This window comes from Rhinolophus ferrumequinum, chromosome 8 (assembly GCF_004115265.2).
Source record: "Rhinolophus ferrumequinum isolate MPI-CBG mRhiFer1 chromosome 8, mRhiFer1_v1.p, whole genome shotgun sequence".
Classification (NCBI taxonomy): Eukaryota; Metazoa; Chordata; class Mammalia; order Chiroptera; family Rhinolophidae; genus Rhinolophus; species Rhinolophus ferrumequinum.
The window spans coordinates 62,810,630-62,835,922 of NC_046291.1; the positions used below are offsets into that span (position 1 = coordinate 62,810,630).

General features: G+C 31.9%; 1 protein-coding gene across 23 annotated transcripts in view; it reads left to right on the forward strand.

The window, feature by feature from the left end:
- BAZ2B (bromodomain adjacent to zinc finger domain 2B) overlaps positions 1–25,293 on the forward strand; it is a 245,977-nt gene that overhangs the window by 173,883 nt on the left and 46,801 nt on the right. For 13 of the 23 annotated variants that reach the window (XM_033112763.1, XM_033112772.1, XM_033112770.1 and 10 more), the window contains 8 exons: positions 4,256–4,348; positions 4,463–4,524; positions 8,711–8,776; positions 10,424–10,489; positions 11,891–11,935; positions 12,180–12,212; positions 13,442–13,507; positions 23,798–23,938. In XM_033112763.1, coding sequence (XP_032968654.1) covers positions 4,256–4,348; positions 4,463–4,524; positions 8,711–8,776; positions 10,424–10,489; positions 11,891–11,935; positions 12,180–12,212; positions 13,442–13,507; positions 23,798–23,938 — 572 coding nt within the window. The remainder of the gene's footprint in view (positions 1–4,255; positions 4,349–4,462; positions 4,525–8,710; positions 8,777–10,423; positions 10,490–11,890; positions 11,936–12,179; positions 12,213–13,441; positions 13,508–23,797; positions 23,939–25,293) is intronic. The other 10 variants (XM_033112767.1, XM_033112773.1, XM_033112779.1 and 7 more) reach the window with 2 other exon arrangements.

Consider the following 25,293-nt stretch of genomic DNA (forward strand, 5'->3'; position numbering starts at 1 on the left):
CAGAACATTCACATATATAATATATGCATAAATATGAATATATAATATGTTGTAATATATATCCTTTTTATTTCTAAAATAAATGGTCTTATAGTGCACATACTATTCAGCTTATTTTCTTTCCACTTAATTTATCTTGAAATCTTTCTGTATCAGGGCTTGTAAATACACCTTATGCTTTTTAATGGACGAATAGTAATAAGTGATGGCATTTACTGCTTTACCATACTTCATTTAATCAGTTTTTTTGTGACGACTGTGTAAGCTATTTCCTGATCTCTGCTATCACAAACAATGCTGCAATACATATGTATTAGGTTGGTGCAAAAGGAATTGTGGTTTAAAAGATTAAAAATAATTGCAAAAACCGCAATTACTTTTGCATCACCTAATATTACACATATCTTCACATCCTTCTGTAGGTATAGCTATCTATAGTATAAAATCCTAGAGTTAGAATCTCTGAATCAAAGGATATGTGCATTTTCAGTATTGGTAAATAGTAGGCAATATTATCTCTAAAAAGGTCACACCACTTCATACTTCCACCAACGGCATGTAGTTTATTGCTTGGCATAAAATGTAATGTCGTCTAAGTTTTTCTCAGTCTTAGTATGTTAGTTAAACATTTTTTATGTTATTTTATTTGGTTTCTATTAAGACTCATTTCTCCTAAGTAGTTAACTAGTGAAGGTTTTCAAAAAGTTAATACTGTATATTAACAGATAAAGCTGTATATGATAAAATTTTATAATTAGTATTGTGAATAAACCACTGACTCTTCTGAAGAACATATCATAGTAGGGAATGTGCATTGTTTGCATAAAATACGAAAGCAAACTTAAAATTAACTTAAAATTAACTTGTACCCAAAGCATGGGTTCTTCATGCATGTTTTTCATTTCTAATATCAATATTAATACTTAGAGTCCAAAATGGCAACTCAGTATTCGCAAAATTAACTAAATTTTATTTTATCATAATAGAAGTTAATCATTCAACTTTTACCCAATGGTTGTTCTCCCTTTAGATTTCAAATTGGTTTGTATTCTATTACATAGTTCTCCTTTGTTGTATTAGGTTGCATTTTGCAAATTTTGTTACCTTTGAGCTTCTTGTATACATATGTTCTTTCTCAACATGTATATAAATATTAAATATTTAACAGTCAGTAAGTAATTATTGCTAATTATGAGTATGTGGGGTGTTGTATGAATGATTTTTCTTGGGAAGGAAAGAAAGTAGGAACAAATTACTTTATAACCCCTTTTATTTCTAAAAGACTTCTACATTTACAATTTTTGGGGTGGTTATCTGAGGGTATTCTAAAAGTTTCTGTTATATATTATTATCTTGCTAGGACTCACCTAGACAGAAATATTGGACATAATTTGAAGAAAGGTTCAGAACAGTTAAAATAAGTGCAAACATTGAATGTACATCTAAGCATTATGAAATGAGAGCTACTTTCTCAGAGAATACAGATAAAAGTCTGACAAGGTTTGAATATGAAAAACACTTTCAACCTAAATATATTAACCTGCTTGCTAATTGATCAATACCATTAATATCTCAAAGTTTCTAAGATAGCAAGTAGCACCTATTCATCTCATATAGAATCTGAGATGCTGTAGTTTATACAATGCACCATTATTTTAAGATGTACCTCTAAAAAAGAAAAGTGCTGTCCATTGTCACTTTCTGATTTTAGACATATCTAAAAACGCATCTTACAATAAAAGAAATATGGAATATCCAAATTATCCCTAATTCTACTTGGAAATAAACTTTATTTCAAAAATAATCTTTCATCGTTGAAACTTAAGCAGACAAGTAATTTCTTAAACCATAAGAGATATTTTTCGAATTAATACTTAAAAATTAATTTTAATAGATAATGTTTTCAGCAACCATAAAGCAAATAAATAAGAAGATAATTAGGAGCATTTTATTCCTTAGAGCCTTAGTGAATTTTCTATATCTCTAACTCATTCTCCTTTCTCCATAGTGTTCCTAATTTTTTTAAACGTTTTTTCACATTTCCTACTGGTCATAATGTAAAATTTAACGTATATAAATTTTTAGTGATTAATGAAAATTGTAAAGTGAAAGATATGAGTTGAGCTTTTTTAATGTTTTTCTGTCCTAAGGGTTTAAAAAAAAATTACTGTGTATTTCTGTGAGGCTAGAAATTGACTGATATATTAATGCATGAATATTCACCTATGTATAGTATAGAATTTCCTAAGCCAAACTTCTGTTAGAGAGCATCAGTTTAGCTTGGAACTAAGGGCATACTTAAGCAATATTTTCAGGAAACATTGTTTTAACGACTGAACACATCTTTACATTTTAAGACATATTTAGGTCTTTATAACAGAATGCAGTGAAAACTTTCAATTCTTAAATGTTAAATGTTTATCTCTTAGTATCATAAACGAGAACAGTATTCTTCCCGTGTATTATTATCTGAGGTTGCTGATACTGCGGGCCAGTTTATTTCCCAGAGTATTCAGTGAACAGGAGATCCTTTATATGTAGCTCAGAAATTTTTGATGATACTTATAGCCCCGTAATATTGAAAATTATTGGAAGATTAGAGATATCCTTTAGCATCATCTTCCCTTTCATCTTTCATTAACACTTCCAGTGTACAACATAAAATTAGACTCTTTTATATCCCCTCCCCTTTTTTTTAAGTCTTGATGATAGAAAATCAGTTATAGTAACCAACTTCACCTCTGCTGTTACAAGGAAATAGGGTTAAGTTCTTATCTAAAATCTCAAGGTGTTCAAATGTTCTTTAAGGTTTCTAGAAGTAGTAGTATATAGACTGTGGAGTCAGGAAGACCTGGGTTTATGTCTTGACTCTGCTATTTTATTTCCATGAACTTTATTTATTTCACTTATAAGCTGGGCATAATGTTGCCTAGCTCATAAGATTGTTAGGAAGATTAAATAAAATTATGTAAATTTAATACAACAGTTCAATAAAGTATTAGTAGATCTCAAGTGATTTAGGTATTACCCAATCATATTCATCATTGATGAATATAATATATAGGTTTCTTAAAACTCTACATCTTCTATAAAGCTTAAAACAATGTAAAGTGGTATTTTCTGAAATGATTTTATGAGTGGTAGTATATATTACTTTTGTAGTTAGAAATATTCTGACCAAGTTTACTCACAGAGAAGGCATGCCATTATATGCTTTCTGTGTCAATTACCTGTTGCCACAATAATGTTGGGAAACAACTATCCACAGAACTTCAGAAAGTGTACAACACTGAGCATTGATTACTTGTGTAGATGGAATTAGCTGGAGGTAAGTTAGGCAGCTTTGCTGATCTTGGCTGGGCTTGTTCACATGCAGGGTCAGCTGGCTCCATCTGTCTCAACCCCCATCAGCCTAGCCCAAACATGTTCTCATAGTCAAGGGCAAGACACAGAAGTAAAAGTAGAATACAAATACATTGTCAAACTTATCTTACATCACAACTGCTAGTATCCTATTGGCCAAAGAAGATCACATGGAGGAGCTCAGAATCATGGGACAAGAAAATATATTCCACTTCTTGATGAAAGGAGCTGCAAAGTCACGTTACAAATGACATAGGTAGAGGGATGAATAAAGAACAGTGACAATTAATTATGTCAGTCTATCCCACTCATATATTTGTCCTTAAAAATTATGAGAACCAAGTTGTCCTTCAAATTCATTAGCATTCTCTACTCTTTTTATTTAGAGTTAGACCATCTCCTTCATAAATACAAATTCCACTGGATTCAGAAACTTCACCACTTATATGTCTAATTGAAATATTAAGTGTAGGGGGCTTTGTGTCTGTTTTATTTATTTTTTCTTTTTTTGTGTATTTTGTTATTTTTAAGACTCCAGCCAAATTATTTTTTTACATATTAGCAGCTACTTTCCTACCAAGTGGAGATTACACAAAGTGTGGGAAAAAATGTGCCTAAATTAGCCTCTGTGATGAGAATTAAGAAAAGTACTATTTTGGGGTACTTTGTGTCTATGGAATCATATTTGATGAAATAGTTTGGCAATGTCTGGGGAAAATGAACAGGATGTTTTCTGCCAACCATTCTCCTACTTGGTATCTAACCTCAGGCAATTTTCTTAAAAATTGTATCCTTCATGATGATACCAGTTTCACACAGTTTTTAGGTTGTTTTTAGATTAGCAATTGTGTTAAGTGGTTAATTATATTCCTTGAAATTTTTTGTTTTTCAGAGATAGCCAGGCAAGCAGCACAAATAAAGCTTTTGAGGAAACTTCAAAAGCAGGAACAGGCTCGGGTTGCCAAAGAAGCCAAAAAACAACAAGGTGGGTGATTTAAATGATACATAAACTCGAAGAGTGAGTATTGGTTAATTTATAAAAGGCTTCTCTTCTTCATTCCTTTTCTGATGATGTGTGTGCTTTGGTTTTTCATCATAGCAATAATGGCTGCTGAGGAAAAGCGAAAGCAAAAAGAACAGATAAAGATTATGAAACAACAGGTAAGTTTACACATCGGAACTGATTTTTACAATACAGGTATTTTCGAGATCTATTTATATATATACATTATTTTCATTTTGATTTGAAATAACTAGATGACATTAATATTAAGTATCTTATTTAGAAAGTTTTCATTTTCCATTAGTTAAAATTCACCTCATTTTTAAACCAAACCTTCTACTTCCACGTTTTTAAGGAAATGATTACTAAACATAAATTTGTGTAAGTACTTTTAATATCCTTATAAACTTTGATTGTAAGTTGACATCTTGAACAACTATCAAACTTTTAATGCATCAGTAATGAAGGATAGTGCTTAAAAGATAAAATATTATTAACAAAAGCTTGCTCTAAAGTCTGTATAATACTAGTAAACAAATAAATTCATGTTATATAGAATAAGGTTTTCCACCATTGCTTCTGAATGCTTTCAGAGTTAAAAATTAAATTGAAAATTGCAAAAAATGAAGAAAGCGCTATTTCAGTAAATCTAGCATTCTGTTGTATATCTGTATATCCCTTTCATATGTGGTTTTCAAAATTAAGTATCAGGAGATGAAGTAATTTTTAAATTCTTAAAGGTAAAGTGTTACGTGGTAAAATATTCAACTTCATTTAAGATGGGAATATGTGAACTGCTCTCCCATATCCACACACTCATGTAACCATGAAAGCAGAAAGGAAAAAGGAAATTGGGGAAAACTACTTACTATTGTTTAAAAAATTTTAAACAGCAAGAAATTATTTCTGAGTATGAAGTGAAGTCAATTATGCTATTATATAAATCTTTCTTAAATAATTGACTTGGGTTGAGTATGATGTGGTTATCTCTAAGGTTCCTTCCAAAATTGACCAATGCAGTATAATTAGAGAAAGTTGATATAGTAATAGAATTGGGATTCAGAATTTAGATAGTCAGGCAGCCTACTTAAGAATTTTGTGACCTTAGATGAATTACTTAACCTCTAAATCTATTTCCTCTGTAAAAGAAAATAACTGCATCATCTGAAGATTAAATGAGATAATGCATGTCAAGTGCCTACCACAGTGCCTGGCAGAAAGCAAATGCTCACTTTTTAAAAGATAGATATAAAATACCAAACTATGATATACTTCTACAGTAATTTGAAGTAGCCAATTATAAGCTTGAAATCCTTCATTAGTCTGTTAATTATCACTGTTAAAGACACTATAGGATTGACTTATAAGTTTGTAGTCTAATGAATGCCTTTATTAAAATGCAAATATTTTCTATGTATTACATATATATGTAAAAATAAGTTCATATCTTATTTTAAAGTGAAATAGTAGTGTTTCTGTTAAGCTTTTTTTTATTGCTTATCCTAGTTCCGCTTTTTTTTAATGCTTATCCTGGTTCCTAATGGCTAGAGACTCATCAACTCCCATCAGCACTTTAAATTCAGCTTTGTTGTCATAAAGTCTTGAAGTGTACAACCTACATATACATAGTCTTTGCTGCTTGCTCCTCAGAAAAGCACTGGGGTCTCAAGTTTCCAGAAACATTAACACAAATGATCTGATTTTTGATATTCATCAAGATATTTATCTGACTATTTTTAGAATACCATAGTCTTATTCCTTATTGACAACAAAATGAATCAAAGTATAACATAGGTCTACTCACATAGTCAGTTATATAATGCCTATTTTAAAGTCAGCATTAGATCTAGAATAAAATAATAGCATGTGCTTCTCATCCTCTGGGTTATTTTCTACCCAGCAGGCCAAAAATGTCACTAGATAGTCCTCAAGCCAATTTTCTGGAAGCTTGCAGAAGCACTATTATGAAGCAAAAGGAGCAAAGGCATTGGAATCTGACCATGGCTCTGTGCTTATTATTTGACTTTAGACAAAATATTTACTCTCTAGGAACTTCAATTTTCTCTTGTGTAAAAAAGAAGATAATTTTAACTTCTATGTTGTTGTTGTTCGTAATCAGTAAGATATTTTATGTAAAGTGTCCAGTTCAGTGGTTAGGTACTCAATTATTATATTATAATCATTTATTATTACTAATGTTTCTCCCTGTTAATGCTCATGACAGCACTACCAAATATATGTACATGTGTATATAAATCACTTGGACAGTTTAGATAAAGCTCTAGCCTGAGTGTACTCAGCCCAAGATTTCATATCTATCTCTGCATAAGAGAGCACTCAATGACTTTGCTGACATGAGATCATAACACCTTATAACCTAATGATTGACAAAAGCAGAAAAAATAAATCAAGAGTATGTTTTACTTAGGTCTCAAGTTCTCATCTAAATAAATGCTTCAAATACGGATCAAGTCCAATCTTCTCTAAGACTTGAAAATGAAACAAAAGACACACTTGGGTTTTTATTTTTGGCAAGGTATAATTAATATTCAAAGTCAAGAAAGGATCACCAACAGCAGAATCATAGAATGTGATCAGTCTTCTAAAATAGCAGTAATTCCAGAAGTCTCGTTATCCTGTGGTAGACTTCTATGGGGAATCAATAACATCAGTGTGCAAAAATGAAATGTTTAAAAACATATTAAAGTATAACTTCAAAAGGTAAACTGGCATCTGGTAATTGGAGTGGGCATTGTAATATATAGCATTATAAAATGTGTTGGCTCTGGAAATCCTAGCACAAAAAGAATTTGCAAGTAGAAAGATTGAGTTTTTTTTAAAGCTATGTATTTATTCTCATCAGTGCCTATTCGTGACCTTCAAAGGGGTTTATAAACATGAAATTATTAGCAATGTGCTTATAGAATGAGATCATTTTTAATAATGAAAGTGTAAAGTTCTTACTAAAATTTTGATGATCACTAAATTCTAAAACAATACTACATTAAATTTAGACAATGTGACTGCCAGTTATGTCATATGAATCATTCTCTAGAATGTTATTGTAATTAATCCATTTTTTTACAATTTTTTTTTATTAGTTTCAGGTGCACAAAACAAAGTAATACATAGACATTTATTATTTATATCCCTCAAACTGTGTCAACCCCCCTCCCCCATCCACTACCCCTCTGACATCGCACACAGCCATTACATTTCCACTGCCTCTGTTCATAATGCTGTACTCCACTTCTTATAAGTATATACATATGTATATATATGTATATATGTATAAAATATATATATATATATATAAAATTATAGTTGACATTCATTATTGTTCAGCTTCAGCTTCAGGTGTACAGTGCAGTGATCAGGCATCTACATCATCCCTGAGGTGGTCTCCCTCATGAGACAAGGGTCCATCGGATACACTACAAAATCTTTACAACATTATTGATTACATTCCCCAAATTGACTTTCGTATCCCCGTGGCCATCTTGTGGTTACTGAGTGTGCTTTCTAATCCCCTCACCTTCCTTCTTATCCCCCACCCCACCCCCATATAGCAACCCTCAGTTTTTCCTCTATTTCTCCGAAACTGTTTCTGATTAGTTCATTCACTTATTCTCTTCTTTATATTCCACATATAAGTGAGATCATATTGTATTTGTCTTTCTCTGTCTGACTTATTTCACTTAACATAATGTTCTCTAATCCATTTTTAAATAGTGTTACAGATTATTTCTGAATTTGGCTTATGGTAGTAGTTAAAAAACAATGTCATCATGTTATTTACCATGTGAAATAAGAAATTATACTGTGGAAATAGTTGTTAATCATCTATTAAAATTGTGTGGCACTGTATGCTTTTTTAAAGCATTTTAATTTAATCATGACATTCTGAGAAAGGGCGAGCACCTCTCTCTATTTCATACAAGAGTAGGTATTATTTGCTCAAGATCATGCAATGAATGACAGTAACTCAGGACTAGACTTAGGTTTTCTGATTCCTGATACATGATTTTTTCTACTATACTGTTCTATAATTATTTGTAATTGAAAATATTTATAAAGATCCACAGATTAAATGAGTTTAATCAGTTTGGTTTACTTGAATTCTATATGCTTATTTAGCATTTGTATTTTATAAATTGTTTTGAGAAACAATTTATAAAATTACATTGACTTGACATTAACATACATTTAATGTTAAACTAAGTAATTAAATTTTACACCCACCATGGGTAACCTTTGGTAATTCTGTTATGTGATTCCACTTAAATGCTTTTCACCTGGATATTTATTTCATTTTACTATCTTAAGTTATCATTTTTCCTGCAGGAAAAAATTAAGAGAATACAACAAATCAGAATGGAAAAAGAACTTCGAGCCCAGCAAATTCTAGAGGTAGAATTCTTAAATTTGATATAATTAGCAATATAGTCATATAATGTCTGCAAAAATAAAAATTTTATCTATAAGTTCTCTCACTCATACAAATTAATATGCCCATCAGAGAGTCTCTTTAAACATAAAGCATAGAGTAAGACCTTGTCTTAACCTTATTTAACAGGCTCATCTAATCCTAACAGTGAAAACCCTGGAAGTAAGACAAAAGAGAAAAAAGAAGGAAAAACCTCTGGATAGCCAGTATGGTTGTCATAAAGATCATATGCTAAAACTCATGTTCTTTACTTTTAGAAAAGTCATTAGTCAGATATTTACTTTTAATTGAGAAATAAAACATTACAAAAGTAAAAGTAAATTTTAGATGTGGAACCAATTTAGCCAGCTTGGTTTTCTGGTTTCTGGTTTCTGCAAGCTGATGGAATAGGGCCAGGAGACATAGTTAGCATCAGCAAAAGTAATAGCCAAAAGGCAGCAAGGGAAAATATAAAAAAAAACTGCAACCAGCATATAGGAGTTCAAAAGCCTAGCGACAGTCTAACCTTTTAGCTGAATAGTAAGCAGTTTTCAACACCTGAGTAGTTGAAAGGCATTACTCTATCAAACTGTGCAGTATGATAGTTGATGTTCAGAATAATTGTCCCAAGTCATCAAGAAAAAGCCAAATTTTGTTTAATGTACTGTGTCTAAGCAGGCATATGTCTCCAAATTATTTCTATTTAAAATAGTGAAAATAAACTTTTAATGGTTAAAATTATTACAACCTGTCCCTTATTCGGGAAACTATTGTTCTATAGAACAATTTATTCCCTGAGGGCTCCATATAGCTGAGGTTTTCTATGTTACAGGTTTCCTCCTTCTAGCAAGATACACATTTCCTTTCCCATTTCAAATTAATTTAACCCCTAATAGAAAATATTCCTACCTTAAAGTAAATTGAGAATAACTACTAGATAGTTATGCAGCTACTAGATAATGCATGACTTAAGATTATGAAGCTCAAATTTGATAGCATAATCTTGATATTCAAAATATGCTTCTTGAAAGATTATAAGTTTTCATTCTATTAAAAAAATATTGAATTTAACCACAATATACAGCTAGGGAAAATCAGATATAATGTTTCATTTAAATGTTACTGATGGCCTTCTATATCTCAAATTTCAAATATTAAAGAAATTTCAAAGTGGACATGTGCAAATTTTTAAATGTTACTAATTTATTCTTTAAATAACTTTTATTTATCAGTTAAAATATATCCTGTGTTCTAAATTTTTTCCTGTGAGCATATTTTACTTTTCAAAATCAGAAAAATTTAATACATGACATAGACTCTTTTCCTCTGTGATTGTTTTAAAGTAAAATAACAAACTCAATTATTCAGACTTTAAACAGTATTAAGACAAGAAAAGCTGACATACTCATCAATTTAAGAGCTTTTTTATATCTTAATGTTAATGTATATATTGGAAATGAAATTAGTATGTTGAATATAATGTTAACTGGGGGAGAATCTGTTATTGTCTGCATATATGTTACATATAGTTTTGTACCTTGTGAGGCATGTAGCTCCATTTTCAAGTCTGAGATTGTTTGAAGTTGTAGTGGTGCTATTGCATGACTTTGAGACCTGTTTTGCATGCACAGGCTAAAAAGAAAAAGAAGGAAGAAGCGGCAAATGCCAAATTATTGGAGGCCGAGAAACGAATAAAGGTTAGTTTAGATGAGAATGAGAGTTTCTGTTTTTCAAAAATAAAAACTGTATGAAAAAAAAATTACATGAAAAAAGGTAGCTCTCCTCAAAAATGACTATCTGAAGAAATGTTTAGCACAGATACAACATGTGTATAATGTGTACTTTTATTGTATGCATAGTGTGTGTGTGTGTGTGTGTGTGTGTGTGTGTGTATAATTTCATTATATAGGTATTTATGTGATGCTTTGAGCTCTTTAAATAGCAGGCATCAAATCAGAAATGCAAACTATTGCATGATACCTGTATCTAGCTTTGCTGGATAAGAATGATCTCCCCAAAGAAAGCTATTTTGTGTCATTTATGTTTATGTTTCAAATTGTGTCCCAAATCTGATTCTCTCCTTAAAGTATAACTTTCCCTTTGTCAATGTCTGGCAACTGTTTTAACTATAAAAAGTGAAAAGGCTGCAGAAATGAAAATCCTCTTTATCAACTGTTATTTACCAATAATAAAATTAACCATTTATAATTATTGTAACTTCACAGGTTGTTTTGGGTTGTTTTGGTTTTGATTTTTCTGGCATGAAGTGTAAGAGAATTGGACCCCTGCACCGTACACACACACATGTTCCACTCCTTATCTTCTATGTTTTTCATAACTGATTACTGAAACAGGGCAACTGAGTGATCCTGTGGCCACCACAATATATCTTATACAACCAGAGAACTGTCTGTTACTTTTTCTATACAGACTCTGTTACTTTGTTCTTTAGATTGCTACCCCTTTTCATGACTGCCTTAAATATTAATTTCATCTATATCTTACTTTTATACAAGTATTGAATTGGTGACATTCATAGAATTGTTTGCATTAAGCCCCACCCCCTTGGGATGGTGCAGTAAATCATAGGCGAACATAGAAATCCCAAATTGATTCCATTGTCTCTTGTCACATTTATATGTGGTATATGGAAATGATGCAGGTGCTGTTTATTATAGAGTATATTTGGGAATTTATATTCAGAGTAGAGAGAGTTCTAATCAACTAGATTTGAGGGCTGTACCATAATGTATTAAAATAATAAAATAAAATATATGTGCCCGTTGTATCTAACATGCTCTGACCATGTAGCTAGTCAGTTCAGTGAATGTGCCATTGAAATGTGCTTTGAGGTCACTGAATTTTAAGTTTAAATGGCTACTGAATAAATAAAGGTCCTTGCTCCTATAATACAGTTTTTATGTATTAGGTAGAACCATATGAAATTACCATTTTACAAGTAAAAAAATGATTGAATACTTGCAATTTCATATGATGCAACCTAATGGAAGACTATAGAATCTCAGAAAATGAAATTTTATATAGCATGTTCTAAATCTTCCCTAAAAATCATGTATTAAAAGTTTCTTATTTTGAAGGAAAAAGAAATGAGAAGACAACAAGCTGTGCTTCTGAAGCATCAGGTCTGTATACACATAGTTATATCATTGTTGAAATTTGCATTTTATAATTTTTCTTAAGTCTGTTTTGGGGAAAATCTTCAAAATATTTTCTTTAAAATTTCCAATATAATCCCTGCTTAAGTTTTTCCTTCATCTTACAGTTGATTGCCTTGCTTTGGTTTTGGTGTCTTTTGGGGGGGTTAAAATTTGGTTTCATGACTCTGTGATTTCTGTTTCATAATGTTGTGCCAACTCTTTCTACCAGGAGTTGGAGAGGCATAGACTAGATATGGTATGGGTATGTTTATTTTTGTACATCTAACACCGCATTGTGATTTGGTTGTGATATGGTTGTCATAGCAATGCATAAAGTGTAGCACTGGCTGCTGTCATATTACATACTGCTGCATGGCTTTACAGCACAGTGCATTGCATACATCTGCTTGTTTGTCTATAAAGAAGTATGGTACATCTCCAAGATTTTTAATTGAATGGTGCAAGCCTTGTGTAAGGCTGCTGTCTAAATTTACATTACTGATGTCACAATGAAAGTTAGATTACTATACAATTTGAGACAATTATGACCCATACTCTCCCATCATTCTAGACACAAAACTTCCATTGAAAACAATGGGAATTTTGAGTTAGTTTGATGAGAGAATATGAAATATATTCTGATTTTATAGACAAATTTTAGAAATATCCCTTTGGGGGGACCACACATATTTAAACAAAAAGAATTGATTAAATAACATAACTGATTTTTTTTATCTTAAAAGAAAATGAGATTATCAAAGTAATCTAGTGCCTACCTTATTGTCATACAGTGACTTTTATGTTCCACTTACTAAGCCCATGGTGCAGCTTTTATGGCTTTACATAGCGCATCAAGTGGCAGACATCAGTACAAAGGAATATCCCATTTCATTGGTGTTGGTATATGAACCACGGCCAGATTAAATTAGTATTAAAGCTTTAAAATAACTTTCTAATTTGTTGGTGGCTTATTGGATTTACAAAATGATAGTGTACTTGAAATAAAAATAACTAATTCTAAAACCATGAGTTAGTGGTTATAAATCAATTTCTGCCTGATCTAAAAATTGAACAACAACACAACCTTTAGTTTAATTGGCTATAGTACATATTTGTGGTTTGTCTAATAGCAGATGTAAGGTAACTGACCTGTTCCAGCCAACCATTATGCTTTTTGTTCTGCCAGCTTTTGAAGGAGCATCACAACTGACCATAAGTAAATCTTGTATGCTTCTGTTTACACTGTCTCCATGTTCATTGCTTTATCCTTTTGCTTTTGATTGTTCTTGTATTTGCTTTCTAAACCTGAACTAAAACATGCACAGACTGGCCATTCTTGTCTTATATTTAGTATTTACTGTGACTTGTCTATAAATGCTAAACATGCTATACTGAGTTTTGTTTTGTTTTGTTTTGTTTTTCCATTTGAAAGTCAAACTATGAAAATTAACAATGGTTGAGTTATTTTCCTAATTTTATCTGGCTTAATAGGAACGAGAGAGAAGGCGACAACACATGATGCTTATGAAAGCTATGGAAGCTCGTAAGAAAGCAGAAGTAAGTATATGTTTCTAGAAAAATATTACCTTGTTATAAATTAATATTGTTTCCTAAAGCATTGGCATTTCTAAATATATACTTTTTAGAGTATGGGTTTATCATGATTTATAGGCTTTCATAAGCAAACCAAAGGTTAGTGATATAACTGTTAGAACATAAAAGAATGCAGGAAGGATTTGAATGTACGTGTGAATTATTTTGGCTGAGATTCTAATTGTCTTTTTTTAATATAGAAAATGGCATTAGTTTTGATAAAATTAGCTATTTATTACTGTAACCAGAGTTTCACAAAATTGCTATTACAGCATGCCTACACAAGTCCTACGTGTCCTAATTCAAATGCTAGTCAACCCAACCATGGACTTCTGCCCTCTCAATTATCTTTAGCATTCTATGTATAAAATTAGGCCTAAGTTGTTCCTTAAAATAGACTTTTAATACATAATTCAGAATAAGAAAATTACTGAAATAAGTCAAAATGAGTTTATTTGGCATTTAATAGAAATCAGTTAAAGGTTAAAAAGGAATATGTTCTGCATTAAAAAAGTCGAATAGAGGTATAGCCGTGATAACTAGAGCTTTGGAGTTTGAGAGACTCAGATTCCCTTGCTGGCTCTGGACCAACTCGCTTTACCTCTTCAGGCTATTCTTTAAAATTGAGATGATGATGCCTGCCTCCTAGGATCAGGAGATGATCAAGTGAGATAAACATTTAGGAAATGAGAATTAATGAAAAAGACACAGTTTGATCTAGAAGTTGAGAGACCTGTGTTTCAGTATTTTAGCCTCGCTCTGGCTTCAACTACCATTATAGGTCTCCGATATGTAGAGACAGTGTGTGTATTATTTAGGAACCTGGACTTTAGAACCAAGTTCTCTAGGTTTGAATTCTGGTTTCAGTACTTTTCAGCTATATAACTTTGCGCAAGGTATTTAACCTCTCTGTGATTCAATGTTTCATCTATGAAGTGGAGATGGTACTAATTCCTATCTCATAGGAGTTGTTCTCATGATTCAGTGGGTGTGAATGTGTGTGTATCAAATTCTTGGGACAATGCCTGGCACCACATAGTGCTTACAGTTGCTTAGTACTGCATGTTTGCCATTTGGAGTGGGCCTAGCAAGATGCGTAGCCAGAATTGGGAACTACTAACATAGATTACCCTCTCAATCTCTTCTAAGCAGTCTTTAGTAAAGTTTATGGAAGTTTTGCCCTAACGTTTTTCCTACTGTCTTCCCCCCCACCTTGTTAATTATCCAGGCGCATTGACACCCTCTATACCTAACACAATAATGGAATGTACGCAGGGATTTATAACGATTATCTCTGATAAAGGACAGGTAGGGAAAGAGGGAGGTAACAAATTCCAGGAATTGGCATGGTTGCTACTGTGTTTCCCCGAAAATAAGACCTAGCCGGACCATCAGCTCTAATGCGTCTTTTGGAGCAAAAATTAATATTAGACCCGGTATCATATCATATATCATATCATCATATCATATATCATATCATATCATATCATATCATATCATATCACCCAGTCTTATATTAAAATAAGACCAGGTTTTATATTGATTTTTGCTCCAAAAGCCGCATTAGAGCTGTTGGTCGACTAGGTCTTATTTTCGGGAAAACATGGTATCTCTATTACCTTCTGAAAGCAATATGGTGGTGGGGAGATTAGGGAAAGAGTTTAATTAAAATCCTAAAAGCTCAACCTAATTTCCTCCAATCTGGAGAGATGGAATCTGAGGAAGCAACTATGGGAGCAACTCAGGAAAGAGATCTGGGCGGTCCCTCAAGAGACACATTTTTCCCTACCAAGTGTGTTTCTTACCAACAGAAGTAGAAACAATCACGGCTTGTCATTCTGATTTTTCCTGGTGGGGGGGAGGAAAGCAAAAGAAGGGAGAATAATGAAAATAAACTAGGACATTATCTCCAGACATACTAAGATTTAGTTGAGAGGGAGACTCAAGAGCATAGTAAGAATAAGATTATGTAAAAGAGTGTTAAGAGGTACCCAAAAGGTCTGAAAAACATGATCCTTTCATTGGCTTATCATGTTTGCCCCTATAGCCTGGGAGGAGAGTGGGAAAAGCTACTGAAGAGAGGTGGGTAAGATCTGGATTGAGTGGAAGGTAGCAGCCACAGGATAAATGAAGATAATTAAAATTAAATCTTCTAAGAATCCATCGAAGACCAAGAATACCTTTCATGGGAAAAGGATATACCTTTGACGAGAAAAAGTGAATCAGGTACAGTGTTTATAATAAAATTTGGAAAGGGATAAGAGAAACCAGGTACAGTTCTCCCTCTCCTAGCTGCCTTCATTCTCAGAAAAAAGACACATGAGTAGCATAAAGAATACTCACCCTTCATCTAGAGTACTTAGAAGTATAAAAACAAGTATCAGGTAAAGTGAGAAGGAACTAAAAGAAAATTAACCCACCTGTATTGGAGAAATACAAGTTTTTGATAGGGCTGCCACATGAAGCGTAAGTAATTAGGAAAGCAATGTCAAATCAACCATGCCAAAATGTAAAACCAAAAAAAGGAAAAGTAAATATGTGCCTATATACATGAAGAAATAACTTAAAGCATGAAAATTTAAAGAACCTGGCTCCCTGTATTCTTTTTTGCTTTCCTCAGCACTCCTATGCATTATCCATAGAACAGCCAGAGTGATCTTTTCAGGAAGTAAACCAGATTATATCTTAACACTATGCAGTGGCTTCTCATTGTAATTATAATAAAATCTATATTCCTCTCTATGACATACCAGTCCCATAGGCTCTGACCTCTGTCTACTGCTCCTGCTTTACCTCAGACAATTTGTCCCTTATGTACTGCATTGTAGTCATTTTTGTCTTTTTATTTTTCCTAAACGAAAGGTCTTTGTGGTTCTTATTTGTTGTTCAGTCATAGATCAAATGTTAGCTTGTCAAAGAGGCCTTCCCAGAACAACTAATTTTGCCTTTTCTTATGCCACGTCTCTGGAAGTCCATTTCATCATCTTATTTATTTTATACCTGTTTATGGTCTATCTCCTCCCACAGTGTAAGGTCTATGAAGACAGGAATCTTGTCTGTCTGTCTACCATTGTATTCCCAGTTCCTTGATTAAAGCCAAGTATATAGTAGGTGCTTTGAAAATTGAAGTTTAATGAACGAACGAATGAGTTAAGATGATAGTGGCCATTAAATGTGCTAAGAAAACAAATTGAGGATAAACAAAATAATTAAGGAATGAGTTCATCATTATCTTTTCATATAATTCTCTTCATATAATACCGTGTTTCCCCGAAAATAAGACCTACCTGGACAATCAGCTCTAATGCATCTTTTGGAGCAAAAATTAATATAAGACCCAGTATTATATTATATTATATTATATTATATTATATTATATTATATTATATTATATTATAGACCCGGTCTTATAGTAAAATAAGACCTGGTATTATACTATATTATATTATATTATATTATATTATATTATATTATACTATATTATACCCGGTCTTATATTAAAATAAGACCGGGTCTTATATTAATTTTTGCTCTAAAGGACGCATTAGAGCTGAGGCTCCGGCTCGGTCGTATTTTTGGAGAAACACGGTGTAACACAAACACCACTTTATGTATTTCTTTATGTACACTATGCTGATCTCACTTTTTGATATAATATTAACTCTATATTTTTCAATAAAAGTAATTAATCCCAACTTGTATTGGTTCTTTTATTTAGAAATGTGATTTCTATAGTTTTTCCTTTATAAAAATCTATAATTAGTAAGAATATTCAGACATATGGGAATTACCTAACTTACTATATTAACTTTAAAAGGTCATTAGTATATCATCATAGTTCATAAATATTTTCCTAACAATGTAAGAAAGAATAGTATTTATCCTCATGAATAGAAAAGGCTTATTTCCAAGTGTAATTCAAGTAATATGAAATACATATGCTTTCATTATTACTAATCACTGGACCTTAGGTTGGTTTAAGCAACGTGACAAAATAGCTCAAAATCTCCTGTTTCATTATAACAACTTAAAAGTGTGCCAGTCACACATTTTTAATCACTTTACTCATATTAACTGAATAATCAACCATAGTAATCGTAGCAGAGTCTTTTGGATGTCTCCCCAGGGATCAGTAAACTACAAAAGGTTGTTAAACATGCATCTCTCACAGAATGACTGTGTCAGCACTTTAGGGACAAACCCATAAAATACAAGAGAGTAGTTCAGGTTTTGGAAGTCATCTAGTAAACAATTTGAAAGCAGAAAATATGTATACCTCCCCATGATTCAAGTCATGAGGATGTTTTATAATCCTATATTTATACTAATCATTACTGAGTGAAAAATAAAAATAAAAAGTAGAATTGCACGTATAGACAGTTTTGTTGAAGCAAACCCGTTTTTCAGTTTAAAACATAGTAAGTGTACTAATATGACATACTTACACTTAACGTATTGTAGTTAGAATATACATAATATGTACATACATATTTACTTACACTTATATATTGTATTTGTATAATTATTTAAAAACAAATGTAAACATATTTTATATTAACTGTATAATAAAATATTAAATGTCATGTAAGAAAGCAGATCTTGGAAAGAATTTTTATCAATTTAATTTAGGTATATTAAAATCTATCTGATTTAAGAATTATTAACAATTTTGATTTTAATTTAGGAGGTATTTGTATAACAGTAGCTATTTTATATAGTATTTAAAGATACTTAAAGTAAGTACAGACTTGTGTAATGCTTATGGTGGATTTTATGAAACTATGATAACTGCTAGATTTTATTCTTTTTAACTATTATTTTATACTGATAAAATATAATATAAATAAAATAAAATTTTTATCAAAAACATAAAATATAAGCGTTTCTTCAGTCATGTGATTCATAACTTTTTCATTTGTTTAAACTTAACTTTCATAATATTTTAAATGTAAAAAAAGGCGTCTTTAAAAAAAATTGTTCTACTCATGCTCAATATATGACCATAAAACGGTATCATTTTTATTCTTTATATTTGTCTTCTATAAATGGCTTGTATTATTAATCTTGTTTACACTTTTATTCTTCTTGCACCCTGAGGTAAGCCTGTGTCTCTTAAATTACATTTATGTCTTTGAAATTTTAAGTACAAGTTGCTGTCAAAAGAAATGTATTCTCCTAATTATGCCCAGAACAAACACCTAAGAGACCCAGTAGAATCGTAAAATGCAAAAAACATGGGCATCTTTGCAATATGGTCTCTTAAAAATGGCCTGTTTTGCAATAAGTTGTAAAACTTTACAATAGCAGGTCATTCTACCACATTCATTGTTTGATTTTTAAACTCCTATAATTCTAAAATAGAATAAATGTATTTCATGCATTTGTTATTATGCTATAGACTTCTAGAAATACTTTAATGTATTCTTTTAGATTCCCTAAAATAATATTTTTATGTGAGTAAAAAAACTGATTTAAACATTTTTATTCTGTATTTTGAGCTATTCGGGATATTCTATATTTAATGCATTTGCTATCAAAATGTTTCAACTTTGAAATGAAATTTAAATGACTTCTTAACTAAGACTTTAGTAATATTTTGATACAGAAAATCCCATTACTTTAATTAAGATGATTAAAAGATGTTTTATGATAAACAACTTATATTCCAACAATCCACATTTATTTCAAGAATTTCTTCATTAGAAAATTGGGGTGTGTGGAGGGGATGAAGGCCAAAAAAAATTGGGAGGAATCATACTAATTTGCTTGTAATTATTTATAATCAATCTAAAATATACTCAAGTTATATCTTTAGGAAAGTCTAAGTTATTGCCCTGAAATTTAACCAATATTAATGTAAAATATGTTTTAACATTCCTTTCATATTATGTTAAGTTTAGTAAGACTTAACTCTGGTAGGTCAAAGGTCTGTTGTGAACTGATCTTACAAAATCAGAAAGTTCCATTGTGAAATCCTGATATTTGACATATAAATGAAATATATTATTATAGAAATTAGATGTAGGATCAAGCATGACAACTTAATTTGTCAAGAAGAGGCTTAGGTAATTATATGGCTCTTTCAGACAATATACTAAGTCTAGAAGAGAGAATACTACACAAATTTCAACATCTTCACATTTGGCCTAAAGTCATTTCCACTTTAAACTTTAGTTTCAGGAAAAATTATCATATAATAAGAAGTCTGTTTAATTTTGATATGGGGGGAGGTCTGTTTCCAAGCACATAAAATCACAGTGTAGACAATTAAAATTGTTAAGAAATTAATGTTAGAATAGATGTGAGAAATATATTTTACATATTTTAAAATTCCTAAATATCACCTGAATATTATTATTAAATGTATTGAACTCCACTTTTGGATACAAGATATCTGTATAACTGAAAATAGAAGACATCAATTATGTTTGTCCACAGAGTGAAATATGAAAAGTAGAGGGGAAAAATGGCAATTGAATATGTTTAATGAGTAGTACAAATGTTAACCTATCTTTATGTGGCATTTGTAGATTCAGCAAATGCAGAAATGCTTAACTAATATTTATGCTGAGGCACACAGACTATGTCCGTTAGAGACATATAATAACTATTACAGTCGGAAATAAGAACAATGTTTAGGCCAGTGGGAGGAAATTTGAACTGATATAGGCCTGAGAAGGGGAAAGATAAAATCATTAAAAACTTTCTTGAGGTGTTTGGCAGATTGTACTCCTGGGAATTGAATAGGTCTATCAAGAAACCGGTGAATAAATTTGTGCCTCTGACCTCTAGAAACTCACACTCATGTGGGAGAGGTCAACTTTAAATAAGTAATTGTCACAGAGTACAATAAATGCTATAATAAATATGTGGAAGCTCAAATAAGAAATGTTAAAATGCCTGAAGTAGTTGTGGGAAGAACAAAAAAATAGACGTTAGTTCTGTGAAATGAGAAGGAGCTATATGCATTGTTGGCAGAGGGGATGACATGTACAGAAGTACAGTGTTGTCACTAAATTGGACCTGGACGGGGAGGATGAAGGTACAAGGAGGGGTTAGTCACTTTAACCTTGTGTATACGCCTGCCGTGGCTTTGTTGCTTCTGCTTCTCCTCCTGCTGCCCCCTTCCTTCTCCTCTTCCTCCTCATTCCTCCTCCTCCTCCTCCTCCTCCTCCTCCTCCTCTTCTTCCTCTTCCTCCTGCATCCTCTTCCTCCTCTTCCTCCTTCCTCGTCCTCTTCCTCTAGCTCTTCCTCCTCCTTCTCCTCCTCCTCCTTGTTCTCCTCCTCTTCCTCCTCCTTCTCCTCCTCTTTCCTCCTTCTCTTTCATTTTCCTCCTCCTCCTCTTTCTCCTCTTCTTCATCCTCCTCCTCTCTTCCTCCTTCCTCCTTTCTCTTCCTCCTACTTCTCTTCCCCCTCTTCCTCTTCCTCCTCCTTCGTCCTTCTCCTCCTTCCTCCTTCTCCTCCTGCTCCTTCTCTTTCTTCATCTTCATCACCATCACCTTAACCATCACCCAAGCAGTGCCTCACACTGATTACACTCACTTCTCAACACACGTGTATCACACAATGTGATTAGAGCACGGGAAATGCACTGAGAATCATGAGACACGAGACCAGAACTGTGTGGGCTAGGTTGTGACTGTCTTTATATGCCATTTGAATTACTAGTTGATTGTTGAGGGAACCCTAAAAGCTCTCTCTGGTTCTTTAAGAACCATTTTGTACCAGAATCACAGGATTCTATACAAGTCATTAAAATTCACTAAATTTAGAGACTCTGTTTCCTTTGAAAATATTATTTCGTGTTTCTCCAAAAATAAGACCGGGTCTTATATTAATTTTTGCTCCAAAAGACGCATTAGGGCTTATGTTCAGGGGATGTCATCCTGAAAAATCATGCTAGGGCTTATTTTCCGAGTAGGTCTTATTTTCGGGGAAACACAGTAATAGACAAGAATGGATGCTTGTCTTTAAATAATAAAGGTCCTACAAATTTCTAAGATTTCTTAAAATCTCCATTTCTATCCTAAAAATTTATGTCACTTTTATATTCTATTTTATATGCTATTAGCCATGCTTTTTTAATTGGGAGAAATATTGCATATTGCTAGGTTAAACTGATATTCAAGAATATAAGCCACATTTATCTCATGGCATTAAATAAATTCTAACTGCTTTTCTACATATCACTGAAGTATGTGTATGCCCCCAGATTGCCAATAATATTATTTGGCACTGTTAAAAGAGTGTTAATGCCATGTGGGTCCTTTCTCTCTTTTTGAAAAGAAATGGTATCCATTTTCAAAAATTTTTAGTGAATAATAGGCTCAATTATTATATTTATAATTACTATTTTGTACATAATTAAGAATTCTTGGTTAGCCCTATATAGTAGAAAAATTTACACCAACTACTTTGAAATCTGTGATAGACATTTAATATAGTTTTTCTATTGTGATTTTAATTCATTATTCTGGTGAGTAACTAAAAAGTTAAGACTTTGGAAAAGTTCGTAGAGCAACATTTCAGGTGTTTAAAAATTAAAAATCTGTTTCTGTGGAAAACTGTTCTACCAATGATAATTTGACTTGAAAATCTATATATACTGCATTGTGGGAATATTACATATTAATTGTGTATATTTCATGTCATTAGACCCTCAGAAACTGCTTTTAGTTTACAATTGACAAGATCCATTGTAGAACTTTTTTTGGTGTGAATAATCTCATAATATAGCTTCCTTATCATTTTCCTTCCAAATGTCTGCATGAATCAGTAACGCAGAAATTTAGAGGCATTGTAAAAATGAACAGTTTAACTTGAGCATATCGTATAAAAAGACCCTCATTACCTAGCCTTTGGCTGTGTATCATGATACTCAACAACTACTCAATCTGCAGCTTATGCTGCAGTCCTGAAACTACTAACAATTTCTCAAACACACTGTGCTTTCTCAATTCTTTGCCTGGAATATCCTTCTCCACTCCTCTCTGTCTCCCTCTTGGCCTGCCTCCCCCAGCAGTCAGTGTACTGTCTTACCAGTGGTAATTAAAATGGAGATGGTTAGGATGTAGACAAAAATGCTAATATGGTACAGGAAGCAATAAAAATGTTAATAACAATAAAAATGTTAAAATTACAGGGAAAAACTATTAGAATTAAAGAAAAATTGGTGAAAGGGAATAGTAGTGTTTAATTATAATTTAGATATGCAAGGTGGGAATAATGACCTTTTTGATTGGAGTGTACCCATATAAGGATGTAAGGGAACAAAATATGTTCATCAGAAACAGCAAATAATTTGATTGCAGCTACAAAGAATATCAAAGTAAGGAGTTAGACTTTATTTTGATAAATAAAAGATTTTTAATCAAGAAGAGACATTATCAGCCTTACTAGAGTAAACTCATCCTTTATGTATCAGATGTGTGAAGTAGTAGGTTAGAATTGCCTGATGACTCTAGTGTTATTTCTCCTTTAAATAAGTAAGAATTGTGTTTGAGGTATGACAATAAAGTAATGACATTGGTATTATTATAGAAAATCTCTTGACTTCTTCCAATAGAATGTCATCCCTGCAAAAAGGAGAAAGGATGATTATTTCTATGTTGTTACCATTACCCAAAATATTCTTTGAAAGCTTTTGGAATGGCCTTCAGAACCCATTTCGCATTCCTTTAAGTGTTTATAGTGGTAAATAACATTTTTATTCCATCGCAGGTGCTATCTGAAGACTAGCTAATTCATTTTGAAAGAACTGCTTTTGCGAGTTCAAACATGTTGATTCCAATTTCCTACTGTAAATCCTCCCTTGCTTCTTGGAGTTCCATAAAAATTTGTGTTAATATTAGTTAACTTTATGATATGAATTTTTTGTTGCCCATGTACATTTTATATGCCTACTTTTATTAATAAATATTTCATTCTCATATTATAACCTGGGAAAGGATTGAATAAATTTTGAATAATAGAATAATCTGGGTTTAATGTAACATTGATATTTTATTTATATATATATGTAAAACATATGTATATATTGTATATACAGTCATAAGGTTATTTTGAAATTCAAAGGGTGAAAACACTGAAAAGCAGTAAGTCATCGTTTCTAGGTAATTCTGAGTCCATTCCTAAACCTCCTAAGAGAATTCTGTTCATGAAGATAATAACATTTTGATCACTTTTTAAATTTTAACTGGAGGTTTTCAAACACAATTATTAAAGAGACTATGTGAACATGGTTTTCTTTTTAAGGAAAAAGAACGGTTGAAGCAAGAAAAACGTGATGAGAAAAGATTAAATAAAGAGCGTAAACTCGAGCAACGGAGATTAGAATTAGAAATGGCGAAGGAACTAAAGAAGCCTAATGAAGACATGTGCTTAGCAGACCAAAAGGTAATTTATTGTGTAAACCATTTCATTAATAAATTTAATTTTTCCTGTGTTCTCACCTGATTCCTTTACCAGAGCTGCCATTATGAAAGCCTTCTGTTTTTAACTAGAGCAATGGATCTCCAAGTGTAGGTCAATCTGCCTCTCCTGGGTGGGTACCAATATACCTCAGCAGAGCTCCTGAGCTGATAATGGCAGTTCTTAATATATAAGTGGATTACTACAAACTTTTTAAATTTAAGTGGAAATACTGCAGAAATCTACAAAGATGAATTATAGAAGTAGATAGGCTTTCTATATTTTACTTGGTTCTTCCCAGGCATTTAGGTACAGAAAGATCTAACTTTTTCCTCACATCCTCATAGATACTTAAATAAATTAGGATTTATAATCTATAACCCCCTTCAATGCTTGAGTAATGGTAGCTAACTTTTATTATGTTTATTGCATACCGGCCACTGTGCTAAGTGCTTTACATGAATTCTTTTCCGTAAAAGAATCCTGTGGACCTGGTGTTTGTGCCCATTTGCAGATGAGGAAAGGGAGACACAGAGGTTAAGCAACTTGCCCACGATGACACAGCTCATAAATGGCAACTTGGATTCAGGCCTCAGTTTGTTAAACTCTGGAGTCCATGCTGTTCATCATCTTAAAAGCCAAGAAATGTGTCCAACCCAAGTTTTGTGTTTACCCTTTCATCGTGCTTCACAAACATGTAATGTCGCTAAAATACATAACAGTAGAAATTTATAAAGAGCAAAATCATCTTTTTTTATTTCACACATGCGTAGACATCAGTTATGTTTAATTATAGATAAGATGATATTTCTAGAAAATTATGTCAATACTGCATATTATCTACTGCATATTATCTCTATAATACTGTCTCAGTAATATATTCTACTTGGTCAATAGCATCTATATTTCTTTATATGCCATATTCAACTGATATACAAATAATGATTGTCTCTTGATTTATGTCAGCTCTTTTCTAAAGTGCTTAAAGCAAAATTTTAATACCCTACTGGGGATTTAATTATATTAATATTCTATTTGTTTGCTTAGAATAAATGCTTTTAGATAAAAATGAAAGTGTACATACTAGTTTTAGTCAAATTTCCTAAGCACAGAATGGGTACATAGGTTAGTTAATACATTTAATAAGCTCATTGCAATTTTTAAAATCCTAAGTGAACTTTATTTTCTTGCATGTTTTATTTTTAGTTAAATCTGTATGTCTTATATCAAATATATGTCCATTTTAAGCCTCACTTTTTTTAGCTTTGTTATATAAATTTTTAGAATTATATAGAAATGTGTATGTCTGATATAGTTTAGAAAAAAGAAAACTCAGAATT